The sequence below is a fragment of the Aulostomus chinensis genome, chromosome 15 (assembly GCF_037954235.1).
Source record: "Aulostomus chinensis isolate RoL2024-O1b breed Wild chromosome 15, RoL_Achi_v1.0, whole genome shotgun sequence".
Lineage (NCBI taxonomy): Eukaryota > Metazoa > Chordata > Actinopteri > Syngnathiformes > Aulostomidae > Aulostomus > Aulostomus chinensis.
The window spans coordinates 5,340,826-5,357,269 of NC_141334.1; the positions used below are offsets into that span (position 1 = coordinate 5,340,826).

The 16,444-nt window shown below is 41.2% G+C and overlaps 2 protein-coding genes across 2 annotated transcripts; one reads left to right on the top strand and one right to left on the bottom strand.

Moving 5' to 3' along the window:
- Nucleotides 1–1,505: 1,505 nt before the first annotated feature.
- pgrmc1 (progesterone receptor membrane component 1) lies at nt 1,506–6,186 on the bottom strand. The gene is made up of 3 exons (XM_086227276.1): nt 5,851–6,186; nt 4,262–4,417; nt 1,506–1,731 (listed from the first exon to the last, which is right to left on the bottom strand). Exons 1-3 carry the CDS (start codon nt 6,143–6,145, stop codon nt 1,637–1,639), a joined length of 546 nt encoding a protein of 181 aa, XP_086083402.1. The 5' UTR covers nt 6,146–6,186; the 3' UTR covers nt 1,506–1,636.
- Nucleotides 6,187–7,086: 900 nt separating this feature from the next.
- rab24 (RAB24, member RAS oncogene family) lies at nt 7,087–16,430 on the top strand. The gene is made up of 9 exons (XM_086179447.1): nt 7,087–7,497; nt 8,241–8,429; nt 8,948–9,016; nt 10,221–10,299; nt 10,660–10,727; nt 10,848–10,947; nt 11,802–11,852; nt 13,291–13,350; nt 14,874–16,430. Exons 2-9 carry the CDS (start codon nt 8,313–8,315, stop codon nt 14,939–14,941), a joined length of 612 nt encoding a protein of 203 aa, XP_086035573.1. The 5' UTR covers nt 7,087–7,497; nt 8,241–8,312; the 3' UTR covers nt 14,942–16,430.
- Nucleotides 16,431–16,444: the final 14 nt, after the last annotated feature.

The following is a 16,444-nucleotide window of genomic DNA, read 5'->3' on the forward strand; positions in this document are numbered from 1 at the left end:
GCAAGTGGTGTCACAACTTGCTAAAGTGCCATTTAATTTCAATATTGCTCACTGTATATACTTTAATCTACCATGGGTCTCCAATTAAGAGTATGGCTTGGTGCCAGTAGTCCAATTCAGGTAGATTGTTTTTCTGTTATTTGCATCAACACGTCAGTTTGCTTATTTTAAAAATGCTCTGTCATTCCACACTCCACAAAAGTCCCCCAAAGACGTGGGAATTTTATTTTAAAAAATGACACGTAGTCTTCTACTTCATGGTTTTATTAATTAAATCAAAGGTCATTTTCAGGATTATAACCAGACATTCAGATTGAAGATATTCAGGATTTTATTTACAAGGGCAAAAAGAGGCAAACCTTACATTTAAAGAAGCTCAAGCTGGAGAATGTTGCACATTTCTACAAGACGAATTAGTTTAATTGTCAATAACGTATAAATATTGGTTTGTGTCATACATTTTTCTTTTCATCAGCCTTGATCAAACTGGCCTTTGCTGGCACCAAAGCAGTCTGGATTGTCAATGCGATTATAATTTCATCTAAAAGGGGAGGAAAGCCAGCAAACTCTCTGCATCAATATACGAGCGACACCTCTCAACAGACATCAATGCTAAAACTCCAAACAAACATGGAAATGCTTGAGTAAGATGATTCATCAGTCAGCAGATACATTTGATGGGTTGGAAAGTGATGGATATACAGTTACATAGCTCAAAAAATATGGCAACAAAAACTAAGCAGAAATTCCCGCTTTGCATGGTTAAAAATGCTTTTATACAAGTCATGTTTTTGGTGAAAATTACATGTGTGTTTTGCAAGAAAAAAAAGAAACATCCTTCAGAGATTTATTAAGCAGTGTTAATGTGATTACATCTTTAATGCCTGTGTTTCAGTCCCATCGCCTTCACCGACTGTCACGTCAAAGAACATTTCAGGATTTTTTCTAACGGAAACACAGTAAGAACCTTTTATCCAGGTAACTTGTGTGGGACTCCTAAAGCTTCCCAAAGAAACGCTCGTCAAACATGTGAACGCAGATATTAAATCGTCTGTACTATATTTTGTAGATAGCTGCAGGAGAATCCAAAATCCAAGATGTTCCCTTGAAATCTGCCCTCTGGCTCCACAACCATGGTACACATATTTTAGTCTGGATTAAACTTCTTCCTGATATATTTACCTTTATGTGAGCAGTCTGAAACTTGGATGAAAGGAATGTGTACAACCTAGAATACATCAAGAGCGATATTGAATCATTTTATATCTTTAGACTTCCGACTTGCCTCGAACTACAAGAAATACGACACGAATCAAGAGCTTCGTTAAATCTCTGAGGCTTTCCTCATTTAGCTGAAGCTCCCGATCCTCCACCATAATGAATCCATTTTCAGGTTTACAGTGACGGGTATAAACTCTGACTGCTCTACATCAGAATGTAGTATCTTGAACCGTTAATGTCACCTGACCTTTGAACGGAGTTCAATCAGCATCTGGAGTCCAGGGTTGTGATGGTCCAATATTTAATAACACAGAGATTCTCTGAATGGCCCTACAAGGAGTCAACAGCCACCAAATTACAAATATTAAGGCATCGGTGACATTTCCCCCCACTTTCTCGTTTGAATTTTCATTTTCTAGTCCGTCTTCTTGTCTTTTCCTTCCTCGTCATCTGTGTACTCGGTGTGCTCCTCTCCTGGTTTCAGGAGCTTGCCGATGTAGTCATACTTAACTGTAACAGGACAAAAAAAAAAAAAAAAAGAAGATTAATAACATAGCATTGATGTATCAGTCTATAATTGTGAATGAACGGCTTCCCAAGAAGACATTGGGGCACAGACGGGATCCTGCCTGGAAAACTTCGATGGTCTCTGACATCGTCTGGGTGTCCCAGATGTTTTTTTTTCCATTAATAAAGACATCATAACCTTATTATCACCAAGAACCCTGAAAACAACCTGGAGCTTTTGTTCTGGCAACACTAGACTTTAAACACTACAGAATCAAACCATGCACTGTCAACGTACTTGTACTTGCTGACTGGAGCCTCCAGTCAGATATCAAATTACTGAGGTCGGAAGCGACGGCCTGAGGCAACACAAATGGTTGTTCCTGTCAAAGAGACAGGGGAGGTTTCCTCCAGGATCACAGCCTCTCTGGACCAGGGTTCCAGGGGCAGATCCATACTCAAGCTCCTCACCGTGTACCAGAAGCTGAGCAGGAGGCGACCTCTGGTGCCACAAAACTGAATAGTCAAGATGGTGCACCAAACCAGAGTGAGCTGATAGCTGCTGCTAAAGGGCTACGGATGAACCGAGACATTCCACCGGGGCACTGGGTCTCAGACGTGGCACGCTCTTCCTCTCAAATTTATTCTCTAAGTTTCTTTAGAGTTTCAGGCTGATTGTACAGGAAACTGACATCTTTGAACTAAAAAAAGCAAGAACTTTCTCTCCGTCTTTCCGTCTGTGACTCAACTATTTCATCAACTGATCATCCTCTCGGCGTGTGCATTGCTGGTTCTTCGAGGAAGTCAAGTTTTAGGTCAGGTAGCTCAGGCAGCCTGCAGGCTGAGGGTTTGCTCTCTCACAAAACTTCCACTAAATAGAGGGCGAAACTGATGCCCTGCACAAAGTGTTAATTTGCCACCTGATCAAATGATGAAAAAATTATTATTATTTAAAGAGCACTTTAACCTCACAAAAAACAAATATAAACAGAGTTTTACAGTATAACCTCTGAAATTGTTTTATCATCTTTTATTGTTACTATTAAATATCAGATCTCCGATGTCAAAATCTGTATAAGTGAAGGAATTAATATCTCACAACTGCATTGACGGAGGAGGCTGATGTCATCCTTAGTCCCTCCCAAACTGATGGTTTTTATCGGTAGAGCAGCAGGCACCTTAGGAACAACTCTGGACTCTACTGCAAGACAGCCTTACAACTTCTAGGGAAGCCCTTTGGAAAACTGGAGCTGCCGACTACTCAGCATTAATAGAGGAACATAAGCAGACCCCAGGTTCCTCTCCAGCACTGTAGCCGGACTGACAGACAGCCACAGCTCTACTGAGCCAAGTATTCCTGTTTCCTTGAACAGCAATGACTTCATGAAATTTTCTAAATGACAAAATTCTACTAATTAGAGAGAAAATTCTTCTCCTCCTGCCATCGGCTGACAACACGTCATCTATAACCCCAGAGACCTCAGAGGCAGCTGGAGGACCAGACATACACTTTGATAGTGTTTCTCCCATTAGCCTGCGTGAGCTTAGTACAATAATTTCCCATAAGACTCCATCCCTACTAAGCTGCTTAAAGACTCTCTACCTCTCGTTAGCTCCTCTCTCTTAGATATGATCGACGTGTTGCTGTTATCTGGTTAGGTCCCACAGACCTTTAAAGTAGCAGTGATTAGACCCTTCTCAAAAAAGCAACCCTGGCTCCAGAGGTTTTGGCCAACCACAGACCAATATCAAATCTTCCTTTTCTCTCCGAGCTTCTGGAGAAAGCAGTTCCCAAGCAGTTCTGTGACTTCTCCACAGCAACAGCCTATTAGAGGAGTTCCAGTCAGGTTCCAGGTTCATCATAGCCCACAAACAGCACTAGTCAAAGTTACCAGTGACCTCCTACTGGCACCAGATGAGGGACTGGTCTCTATGCTGGTCTTATTAGATCTCAGTGCAGCTTTTGATAAGACTGACCACCATATCCTTCTACAGAGACTGGAACCTGTCATTGGCATTAAAGGAACTGCACTAAACTGGTTTAGGTCATATTTACCAGGTCCATCTCAGGTCATACTATCTAATGATAACCCCTCTGAAACCACTACAGTCAGTTATGGTGTTCCACAAGGCTCTGTGCTTGGGCCAGTCCTCTTCACCCTATACCTGCTTCCTCTAGGTCACATTATTAGGAAACACTTGATTCATTTTCCCTGCTATGCAGACAACACACAGCTGTACTCATAAACTGGAGGCCTGGACATAAAAACATGGATGACCCACAATTTCCTTTAATTAAACTCTGACAAATCTACAACCCTGCCCCTACAACAATGGGCACCGCAATAAATAAAGATAAATGACTGCTTAAAAAAGGAAATATTCGAAGTAAGCTGAATTTAACAAGTGGCACCTTCAAAATGCACATTTTGCTGTAACTTGCAAATGAAATCAAAGCCGTAAATGTTAATATCTGAGAGGCGAAAACAAGTGAATCAAGGATTCTTTTCACTTGAATTAATGAGTCACTTACAGGTGAACTGAGCCTCCCACTCAGAGAGGCTCTCCTGCTGCATGGAGTTCAGGTCAGACAGGTCGTCGTGCTCGTCCTTCAGGGCGTCCTTCTCCAGACAGAATGTGGCCAGACCTCTGGACGCATCTCTGCCCGCAAACACTCCGTACGGCCCCTCTGCTCGACGACGAAGACAGAGAGGAGAGCAGCGATAACTTTACTGGAAAAAAAGAAAAAGAATTCTCCGAAGACTAAAGGAGAAGGAGCCTATGAAAGCCATTAAAGATTCATGTTCTCTGTTGATCTGAGTGCCACTGCCTTCAAGGACTAATCAAACCCTGTGAAGCCGAAAGATAAACTATAACAGTTTCCCAAGTTGTGTCTGTTTTCTGTCACAGTGGCCTGGAATAACATTTGGCCTCTGTATGAAAAGAGGCAGGTGGAAAACTTTATTGAGTATGAAAGGAACTTGTCTACAAGTGCCTTTAAGTTCTTGATTTAAACCAACATGTTGCCGTTGACTTTCTGGAAGGGAAGTTCTTACAGCTGCTCAGTGAGGGAGAGCTTTGGCTTCATTTGTGTGACCCTGATCATTCCACACGCAGCTGCTTTTGAAACTCGAAAATCAGAGAAATTCCAGAAGTATGGAAACCGACGGAGGGTTTGAGTGGCTTCAGGGTTGGGTGTGGAAGGCCCTGAAAACTGTTGTCATGGCATTGAGATCTCATAGTGGTCAGAGGTTACACGCAACAGAGGTTACAATCCGAGATCAGATGGAAAAAAACCAAAACAACGAGGTCTAACTCTGCGACCGTATCCTCATCTCGGAATTACGTCATCGGCTGTTTCGGTCCAAACCCGCTCAATGACTCGTTCCACTGTCGCATTAAAGATCCGTATCATGTGATTAAAAGGTCAAAGTAAATTAAATCATAATTGTATCGTCATCGTCGTTGCAGCGAGCAGACAACGATGATTTAAGGATTTAATCTCGCAGCTCCTCGACACATTCCAACAAGCCTGTCACAAAAGTTACACATAAAAAGACAATGACCTCAATCACTGTTGATGACGTCAACATACCGATGCACTTATGTGCGTGTTTGAACGTCACCCTCCATTCTTTCTGGTTTAAAAAAAAAATTGTCAAGTTCATTTTCCTATTTTCCACACAGTCATTCTAACGTCGCAGGGATTCGTGTTCTTAAAATTGAAATATTAACCAGTCTTTGAAATGCACTGTGTTTTTTATCATCATTAAATCACTGTCATAAAACGACAACGATAAGTAAACTGGACTCTTATTCTCGGCTGCAGTAACTGCGCCTGCACCATAGACGATCTCTGCTCCCGAGGCTCCCTCCACCTCCAGGCTCCACTGTTGTGAAACGAGATCTCACTTTGCAAACGTGCAGAAAGGAGCTGTTGCCCCTAAAGTCACCGACAATAATTTACTGGTTGATGAGATTCTATCTTCAATAAAACGTCCCATAAACAAACAAACAAACAAAAAAAACCCACATAACTAAATGCCGCTTTGTGCTTGGTGACGCTGTGGAACAGGAATGACTAAACATTTCCCAACAACTTTAGTGTGGGACACTCGTTACCTGGCCCGTAAAACTTCTTTCCTCTGGTTACGTCGAACACTTTCCCGTTGACAGCCATGAGGATCCTCGGGTCTTGTACCCCATCGTAGGGCTTCAACTCCGCCAGGGTGAAGTCCCTCTTCTTCAGCTTCGGCAGCGGCGGCTCCACCTCGCCAAGTTCCGGTGGTTTATCCCCGCGGAAGATTTTGTAGAGGAGGAACAAGCACAAACTGAGCAGGGTCAGATTCAGAGGGGAAGTGAAAATCTCCTGAAAGATTCCCCCAGAAGTTAACTCGCTTCCCTCCGCTTCAGCCATGTTAGCTTCTCTCTCCGCTAACGTGCGTGCGTGCGCGTGTGTGTGGAAACCAATCAGAGTTGCAGAATCAGAGGCGTCGGTTTGGTTTGGACCAATCAGATTCCTCTCCCTGCGTGCCTAATAAAACGATGCCTTTTTTTTTAAAAATCACAATTAATCACGAATGTAATTATTACTCATGTCACAACAACATCGGTACTTTTTTTTCCAAAAAGGGTTTTTGGAAAAAAAAATTGTTGTTTCTTCCCCAATAATCACGCAAGAAGAGGAAAAAAAATCAAGCACCAGAGCAAAACAGAGATATTTTCAAAAAAGATCAATATCTGCCCATAAAGACGATCTGCCGATGCTGATGATGTGCAGATATTATTGTAGATCCCAAATATTTTTTTCAAAGGGCTCTGCAATGAATGCTTCTTTGAGGACCCCCCCCCCTCCAATTTTATTAATATCCAAGTCAGAGAACATCAATACAAGTACAGAACCCAAGACACACACTGACTCAACTATCAAGCAGTTCTCAGAGTTTACCCGAGTCAAAGTAATAAAGATGAACCTGACAAATGTATCTATGTAAACTTTTAAAATACCATTTTCTGTTCTTTCTTTTTTTAAATCACGCCCAGTTTTTCTGAGAAATGGGATGCTCGTCAATTCCCAGACAGGCAAAACTGAACAAAACTGAACCACGAAAAAGAACATGATAGTGAAATATATGAACAAATAAGGGAAATCCAATACTCTTTATGTTATTTATTTTAACTTGTGGGATTCAATTGGTTGTATAAATTATGTTTAACTTGTTTTTATGTTTTATGAGGCGTATTTCTCACACAAATGGATCTTCCTTTAATTATTATCAAAAAGTAGGGAATTTGGCACGCTCCGACTCCCCTGCATCCGGTGGTTGTCTCATGAAAATAGGACCCTTCCTCCTCCTGGAAATCTCCTCTGACTCCTCCTTGGTTCCCACCCAAACAAAGCTCAGTTACATGTTCCTTCCCCCTCAAAAAAACAACAACAACAAAAAACACACAAAAAACGCATCTGCTTCCAGTCAACTGGTTTCTGTACCGTTGACAAAACATTTTCACAAGATTGGAAGCGATGCCTATTTTGTGTTTCTGTCACGTTTCCTAACTGAAGAGCAGCTTGTGTTTTTCAGCCATTGCGCAACAGTGCACGTTAGCACACAGTAGCCGCCGGCTTAGCGAGGCTGGGCAGAGATGACCAGCGATTTTGATGTGACTCTTTCTACTCCTGAACAGGTTTTTCGACACGGATGACACGTTGCCTTTAATGAAAAGGATAAAGTATTGAGGAAGATTTGTTGAGTCAACGTTGACGCCCGGGTGAGTTTTCACGATTTACTCTGGTTTTGGAATTAGCTAGTAGCAGGGTTAGCTGAGCTCGCGCATCTTTCAAGTTACCAGGAACGTGAGTTCTTTTGTTTGTTTTGAATATTTCCTGCCTGGTAAAGCATCTTAACCAGGCCGCAGAAGAAACTGAAACTCAAGTCAATTTCAACTTAAATGTAGAATGTGTAACAAGTATGTAAGTATATATATATATATATATATATATATATATATATATATATATATATATATATATATATATAAGTTGTTTAAGAAACATTTGCATTAGCTAACTTACTCTTCTATATATATATATATATAGAGAGAGAGAGAGAGAGAGAGAGAGAGAGAGAGAGGGGAGTAAGTTATCTAATGCAAATGTTTCTTAAATGCGGACGACTTATTCACAACAGAAACTACTACTGACTGGGATCAGCTACTCATCTATGGTCATCTGTTTATTACCGTTTATTAATAGTCACCGTCTAGTCATCACTAGTTGTTTCTACTTAGTTCAGAAATACAGTGAGGAAGCGCGACATCTGGATTGTTAAACTATATTAGTAACAGGCACAACAGCTAATAAAAGTACGAAAGATAACATCTTTTTGAAGCTTTGCCTTCATTTTCCTTCCTGAAAGGTTTCCATCTTTGGATTATTACTGTTTCCTAAAGGAGGAAGAGTGTGTTTAAGCTTTGTCACTATTGCATCTACTGTTTATCTTGTCATTCCACAGCACAGTGGTGTTTCACTTCCCCCTCCTGTTTGCTGAGCTGCTGTCCCATCCTGGGCTCTTGCTGACTTAACTATGAGCGCCATGCGAGTGGACGCCAAGGTGGTGATGCTGGGGAAGGAGAGCGTAGGGAAGACCAGCTTGGTGGAGAGATACGTTCATCATCGCTTTGTGGTTGGAACGTACCAGAATGTGAGTGTCAGCTGCTCTGATTCGATCCCAGTGTCGTTTTTCTTTGGTCATTTCATCCACTTCTGCTGCTCAGTTTCATTTTTGTTCCCTAGAAAGATCTGCAGTAATAGAGGCACAGATCTGTCTATCACAAAGCATAAAAGCAGTGATAGAAAATATGAATGCAGTCATACAGATATTCAACAAGAGTTTTTGAAGAAACTTTAGGGGAGCTGTTCAGACATGCCTTCTCATGACAGCGGGGAAGGGAAGGAAAATGTAACAGAAAACAGCTTCATTACAGAACGCTCGTCTTCGTGTCTGATGAGCTCACATGCAATATTCAGTGCAGGACCAAATGGACTCATGATTCCAGCAGACAAATATATGTCTAGCTCTGCTCTCTCGTCTCCCATTAGTGCCCATTTAGCTTGTGGTCGGTGAAGGTTCTGACTAAGATTACTGGCAGTCTGCAGGGACGCAACATTCCATCTACGAGTGTCTGATGCTTCACTGCTCTTGTTTTCTCATCCTGACAGACTATTGGTGCTGCTTTTGTTGCTAAACCAATCCAGGTGGGAGACAAAGTGATCACCCTGGGAATCTGGGTAAGTCGGCCCAGATTTGAATTTGGCCTCCTGCATCAGTTTGAGCTCAATCAGAGTTGACAGTGCAGACAGTATGAGAGAATGTGTCCCCGATGAAGATGACATACAGTTACTTTTAAAGAGAGACTGAGCACTGTTTTTCCAGGTTATGCTTAAAAAATATTTTCCGTCTTAATGCATGTTGAATTTCATCCAACAATAGATTTTGGCAATATCAGAACAAAAACTGTGTCAGCACTACGTAGAAATATTGTCCAGCGGTCTCCCTGAACACACACACTTTATTTTTATGACCCAGAGGATGAGTTAAGAATGTCGAAAGTACAGCAGAACTTAAATTAATTATCATGAAATAATAAAAGCTCCTTGTCACTCCTTGGTGTTCTTAGTTAGGCCGATTTCAGACCAGCTCTGGTGTGATGGCGGTTGTGCGCTGATGTGAGTGTGTCCTCACGTAGCCGTTTGTGTGACGTATGATGTTAACTGACCCCCTTCCCAGAAATACCAACCTGGTTAGCGATCCTGTGCCTTGCATTTGCATGCTGATCTACATGTCCCTCAGGCAGCTTGTGCAGCTCAGGGAATGATGTCACAGCGGCAATCAGTCTCGCTTCCATGTTAGTCAGTAATCAGCAGAGTGCTTCATGGTTAACCATAATAAAGTGCTTCTTCCTGTGGGTGTCAGCTGGTTTGATGTTTGACTTACATGATTGGCTGCTGCGGCATGATGTCAGGCTGCTTTTCTGTAACCATTGACTCTGGTCCAGCTTTTCTGGAACCGAGGTGCTGTGACTGCTGCAACTCGCTGAAGCTACCCATTTGTATTCTTTCCATACCACCACAGTTATGCAGGTAAAGCGTTAAACGTGCAAGAAGACGAGCAACACCTGCCATTTTACCTGTCATTTTGTAGCAAATGCAAGGTAAAGAAAAACTGCTGAGGGTAAAATGGTCACATTGAGAGGGAGTCAGCATGCAAAGCCTGCGATCGCTCGTAGGAATGTTGATCGTATACCAGCATAACATTCGATCTAAGATAGACCAGGCAGGGACATTTAGCTCCACGTGTAGGAGGACGCTCATAGAGCATAAGATGGAATTTTGAAGTACACAGCGGTAGTCATTCTGTGTCTCCTCTCCCTTATCATTTCATGCCATTTCAAAATAGATGATATCAACTTTTACTCTTCCTTCTCTCACCCAGGACACAGCTGGATCAGAACGCTATGAAGCTATGAGCAGAATCTACTACAGAGGAGCCCGGGCCGCCATCGTCTGCTACGGTAAACCAGTATTGTTTGTAATCTCTCTGAGAGCCTTCTGGCTTCATAATTCACATGCGGTGTACATATTGTACATATCGCAGTATTTCAGCATTTTTGGTGACAACAGCTGAAAAGAGCTGAATGGCTTTTTAAAACTGACAACCTCATTTATAAGGATTAGAGTTCTGTTCCTTTTCAATGGAGACTTGAACATATTGTTAATTATATTCCCGTATATCAGCTGGATTTGTCTTTGTGAAAAAAGAGTGATTGTGGAGGGGGTTGAGAACAGTTATTGAGATCATGGCTGAGTGTGGAATACTAACAGTGAGACGCCTAAAAATGGCTGATTGTCTTTTTGTTATTTTAAACCTTCAGACCTGACTGACGACAGCAGTTTCCAGCGAGCTCAGTTTTGGGTGAAGGAGTTGCAGAACTGTGAAGAGGTACGAGAGCTGGAGCTGAAAGATTTGGAAAAATATCTAAGAGGCATATATGAGTAAACCCGTTGTTCAGTAACATTCACTTTTTTTGTTTTTGTTTTTGGTCTGCACTCATCACTTCAGCATTGTGAAATTTACCTGTGTGGCACTAAGCACGACCTGATTGACGAAGATCGGAGCCTGCGCCAAATCGACTACCATGATGTTCAGGACTTTGTTGAAGGTGACTACATGCTGACTTAGCGACTGATTGAGCTCCACACTTATTTGTGTTGGTCAGTCGCATCTGTAATGGAAAGGTCCCTTTTACTTCTTTACGGGATCTTCAGCTGAAGTCTCGGCTGTCGCTGCACCTCCCTCCTCAGAGGTTACAGTTTGTGTTGTGACACAAGTGGTTGGATGCACTTCCTCTGTGGCGTTTTTTTTTTTTTTTTTTTGTGGGACAGTTGGTTTTCACCTTTACTTATTGTCTGATGGTTTATGGCAAACCACCATGAGCGAAAGTGTCAGCTTAGTATAGAAAGTTCATATGTGAAACTACATCCATCTTTTTAGAAACATTTTTTTGCGTGCTCATGTTTTTGTTTTTTCCATTCATTATTTGGAAGGAAGTTAGTTTTTCTGCAACTATTTGAAGATTCGTTCAGAAACCACTCTGAAGCCCTTTTCCCACTGGGCAATAAAACCTGCAGCCGTCTGGCTTTTGTCTGTAATGGGAGCAAATGGCCCTGCAGTATCCACAGTTATTTAATGGCTTGCGCTCCAGTTGGACGTGATGGGAACAGAAAACTCACTTGAATGCTGTAACGTGCAGTGCGTTCTTACTGCTTCCAAATTCCCATGAGCAGTCAGAGCTCAACCATATACGTAGAGCCGCTCAGCTTTCTGTGGCTGACTTCTTATTGTTTTTCTGTTTCACTGAACAAATCTGCAATTACAAGGGTTGTAAATGCCCTTAATGTTGTATAAGCATATTAAGAAATGAGTACATGAGTAAGTAAGTTACATGTGACTGAATAATTCATCTAACATGTTTGTGCCTCAGCCTGACTGTCACACTGTTTTTCCCCCTCGCAGAGATTGGTGCACAGCATTTTGAGACCTCCAGTAAAACAGGAAGTAATGTGGGTGAGTCAGAGTTTAACACGGATTAGTGCTCCAGACCTCGGTTTTACTCAGTCACGGTCTGTCAGTTGACAAGGTGTGTTTCCTGCAGAAAACTGTCTCAAAAACACAGCTGTTGATAGCAGAAGGTGCTGGCTACTGATTAAGAGAAGCTCCGGTCATATTTCTAGGTGTTATTGCTCCAAAATTATTAGTTTATTTGCTTCTTGTTGTCAGGATCTGCCCTGTTTACTCTTTGTCTGATGGAGCTACGTCACAAGGGTTATGTGGCTGATGACGGAAAAAGTTGAAATATTTTAAAATATATTGTGAGGCTGTGGACCATTACTCAGCTAGCCTCACTATTTAGACTGTGCTGCTCTTGCCCACTTAAACGACATCTTTTTGGGCGCCTACCTGAATCCATGTGAATGATGTGTTGCTTCACTCCTGAACAAGATCAAACTCCTTCACTCCATTTGAAGCTAACTGCATTGTGGTACTGACAGTCTTATGTTTGATAAATTATCATTAGTTTCTTTCTTGCCATGTAACACTCAAGCCTCTCATATGCTGCCCCCTGTTGGGTTGGAGTGTAGAGAATGAGGCTTTTCAAAAGGTACAAAGTGCTCCTTCAATGAACATTTACATACCAGACAACAAAGTCTAATTGACAAAAAAAAAAAAATGACTGACAACAGAAGCCAGCCAGTATTAAGCTGGACAATTCCCTGTTAACCACTTAGGACTTACTGTTGGTGCCTTTTAAAATTAAATTAAATTAAAAAAGCTTTTACCACATCAATGTGAAATTACAAGTATAAATACACAGTGGGGCAAAAAAATATTTGCCAGCCACTGATTCTGTGAAGCAAGTGTTGATGATGAAATGATGATGAAAATACTTTTTTGCCCCACTGTATGGTTAGTGAGAAGAGATTTCCCTCAAGAAAACACCGTGTGACAAGACGGAGAGGGAAGGTGCAGGATGAGTTAAACAGCTCAAAGTAAATGCTCTTATTTGCAGATGGAAACCATTTGAACAAAGTAAATTAAGCTCTAGTGCTACTCAAAGGATAGGCAAAAGCAGAGAGCAGGCATCTCACGTCTTGGAGTTTTTTTTAAAAACGTGTACATTTTGTCCTCTGTAGCCAGAGATATATCCTGGACTGTGCTGAATCAAAGCAGTCTTTCTTTCTGTTTCTGAAATGGTCAAACACAGTTAATTTGTATGTATCTGGTCTCAAATGTTAACAGAAATTTTACGGGACAAACTTTATGATGCTGCTGCGTCTGTTATGGCGTATAATGGCGAAAGTTCAGTGAAATGGAGGCAAGTTAGGACACCGCACTTCAGAGATCATTGTTTCGAATCTCTGTCAATCAGATGCAAGAGTTGTGAGGGAAGCTCTGATCATCAAGTCGTCACAAGTGAATGAAACGTGCTAACTCTGCTCCTCAGATGAGTTGTTCCAGAAAGTTGCTGAGGATTACAACAACACTGCCTTCCAGTATATGACAGGTGGGTTCTTTAAATCACACACACTTTGTTTGCATTCTCAAGGAGTTTTTGTTAAAGAGATCACCCTAAAAAAATGAAAATTAAGTAATTATCTACTTACTCTCTTGTCATTGGAAGGGCGGATAAAGTTTTTAAGTCCACAAAACACTGCTGGAGTTTGACAGGAGCTGAAATGAATGGTGACCCATTTTCAAATGTTTAAAATAAAGAAATGCCCCCTTTACTCCTCCTAATCCCAGTAATTCTAGTATCTTGAAGCATTGACATGCTAAGTTGGTTTGAAAACCATCACTAAAGTAATGTTTTTGTCTGACCTGAGGGTAAGTTGATAATGACTGTATCCTCAGTTTTGGATGACTTTTGGTTCACTACTTGGCTACAGGAATTCAGCTGCAGTGTACTTTATGTACATCTCGTGACAACAGCAATACCGCACACACACGATAACACAAACATTGCTTGAGTTTTTTTTTTTTTTAATGGCAAGTCTCAAATGCCAGTGGAGATTGTTGATAGTGCAGACAACATGAAGCGAGTCTCAGTTATCTGCTACTTTCCATTAAAGGCCAGGATGTGCTTGAAGGCACTTCGTTTGACAAGAGATGGTTGATAAAGATGTAAAACCTTATAATGACTTGATGGAAATTTTGTGGTTCAAAATAAATGGCTGTAAAACACCCTTCTTTTTGGGCCACAAGTCACATCAGCTTACAGTCGTTAGAGCCTAACTGATTTAAATCCACAATTTCATGTCAAACATACTGTCGGAACAATGAAAACTACATTTCCAAATCGAAATCCCTGTGAAAATGTAAAAAAAAACAAGTTTCTTTAGTAAAAGTGTGAACAACATTTAGATCGTGGAGGTAAGCCTATAGTGGCACAAAAGTTGTGATATTAATTATTGTGAGAGTGCAGAGGATTTTTGATAATACATCACGGAGGATACAATATGGGACGGCACAGCCCACGTGCTAACTGCTGCAACTGCAATCACTGATCCCTATTTGATATGAATCAAAAACTGCAGTAGACAGCATACTAAAAATATCTACCACTGGTGTCAAGTGTATTCACAGCTTTACACTCATCGTGACCTTTGACCACTGTACTTTGTGACCCGCTGCGGCATCTTAAGTAACTTAAATGAAATGTCACATGACCAAAACTTAGGTTTAGGGGCTAAATAAAAATGGTATTGCCAAAATATACGTGACAAATGGAGTTTATCAGCAGGAAAAAAAAAAAACTGTGGTCCCTAAAATAGATCCCTGGAGAACACCATGTGAGAGGGGCCAGTTATAGAAGGATTCCAGTTTGTTTAACAGGAATATTTGAGACCACTTTATTTAAACAAAACTAGTGAACTACAATCCTAATCCTTGTCAGTTATTCCAGAAAAAATTAAGTGGATGATTGAACAGAAAGAAAGAACATGCAAGGCTCTTATTGGCAGCTTTCCTGATTAACATTTACTCTAGACAAAGTTTCTGAACTGAAAATTTCCCCCTTTGTTTCATCAGAGGAAACCGGTGTCGACTTGGGCCAGAAGAAAGACTCGTATTTCTACTCATGTTGCCATAACAACTGATGTTGAGCAACAGGAAAGGAAATGATCACCTTCCCTTGGCAGAGTTGAACCTGAATATGCTGGATGGGTGTTTTGTGACTCGGCTTTGGATCTGGTATCCAAATCAATGCGGGAGAAATGAAGTGGTACTCATTAGAACTTGTTAGATATGCTTATTTCTTTTGTGCCATAAACAACTGGAATGAAGAGGATACTACTGCTGCAACTATCACTGGGTGCAGAGGGACTTCAAAAAAAAAAAAAAAAAAAAACGAACTCTGACCCAGTTATGGTCTGTGGTGTCACCATATCAGCTGGTCACATTTCCTCTAAAGCTCTCAGCTGGACTATGGAAGAACACAAGTCACAAAAACGGTAATGAAAGCTACGCTGTGGTTTAAAAATGACCTGTAGTGGGTCAGCAAAAAGAGGGATTCCACGGAACAGAGACTGGCGGTGTGAGTTGTGAATGTTGTGCTTCAGGACATTGAATGAATGTGTTTACAGTTCAATTTCGTTCACCTCCAGCCTGGAGAACGGAGCAGCTTTTACATCCTGATGTGAACTCTCCAGCCTTTTTTGTTCAGTTTTGTTTTTTAATGTTAACGCTGAGCACAGTGACTGAGCACAGATGGAGTGAAGCCCAACTCGGTTACAAGATGTCAAAGGAACGAGGCTCCTCCTTTGCCCGAGTTGCCAACAAAATCGATCCCGGTGAAACATTTGCAAATCTGGTAAATCACAAACAAAACTCTACCAAGTATCCGTATGAAGTCAGTTATACTTTGAAGTAGAAATGGAAGTGTGTCTGCCTATTGTGTTTACAACATTACCACGTGACTGCATGTGCAACATGTATCTCCAGCGTTATCTTTTGCACCATAACCTGCCAAGAGGAGGAGAAAAAAAAAAATTGCGCTAATGTTTGGTGGCAGTTACTCAATTGCCTTGATCTTTGGTATCCAGTTGCATGACCTTACTTGACTAAAAGAACAATCGAAAGACATCTACCTTTCTAGATTTTAACTTTTCTAGTTTGTAAATCAAATGCATATCACATGTATGGAAGTGCGATTGTCTCTCGAGTCTTTTCTAAAACTCGGAAGGGAACAGCCGTGGTTACACTCCTCGGTGGTTTCAGATTTCACCAACAGGAAAAAGTCTGGCGGATGAATGTTGTGATGCGGTTCAAACTGCCATCACTGTTTGTTTTAGAACATTAACAGCTGTACTTAAATTATTTCAACTCCACTCGAGTCACTAATTTATTGCCTTTTAAGTTGTGCTGCCTGACAATAAACGGACACGACGTTATTCTCCTCCATGTTGCTGCTTCGGTGTGTCGGTGTTTCTCCGTGGGTCGATATTTTGATGCACAATTTTTTTTTTTTAAATTATTGAAAGCTGTTAAAAAGAGCAACTGGTGTGAAGTACGATATGACAATTAAAAGCTTCTTTGAAGTATGTTGTGATAGAATTTTAAATACATTCATCCAATTTATTTGCCCACCATGATCTTTTTGT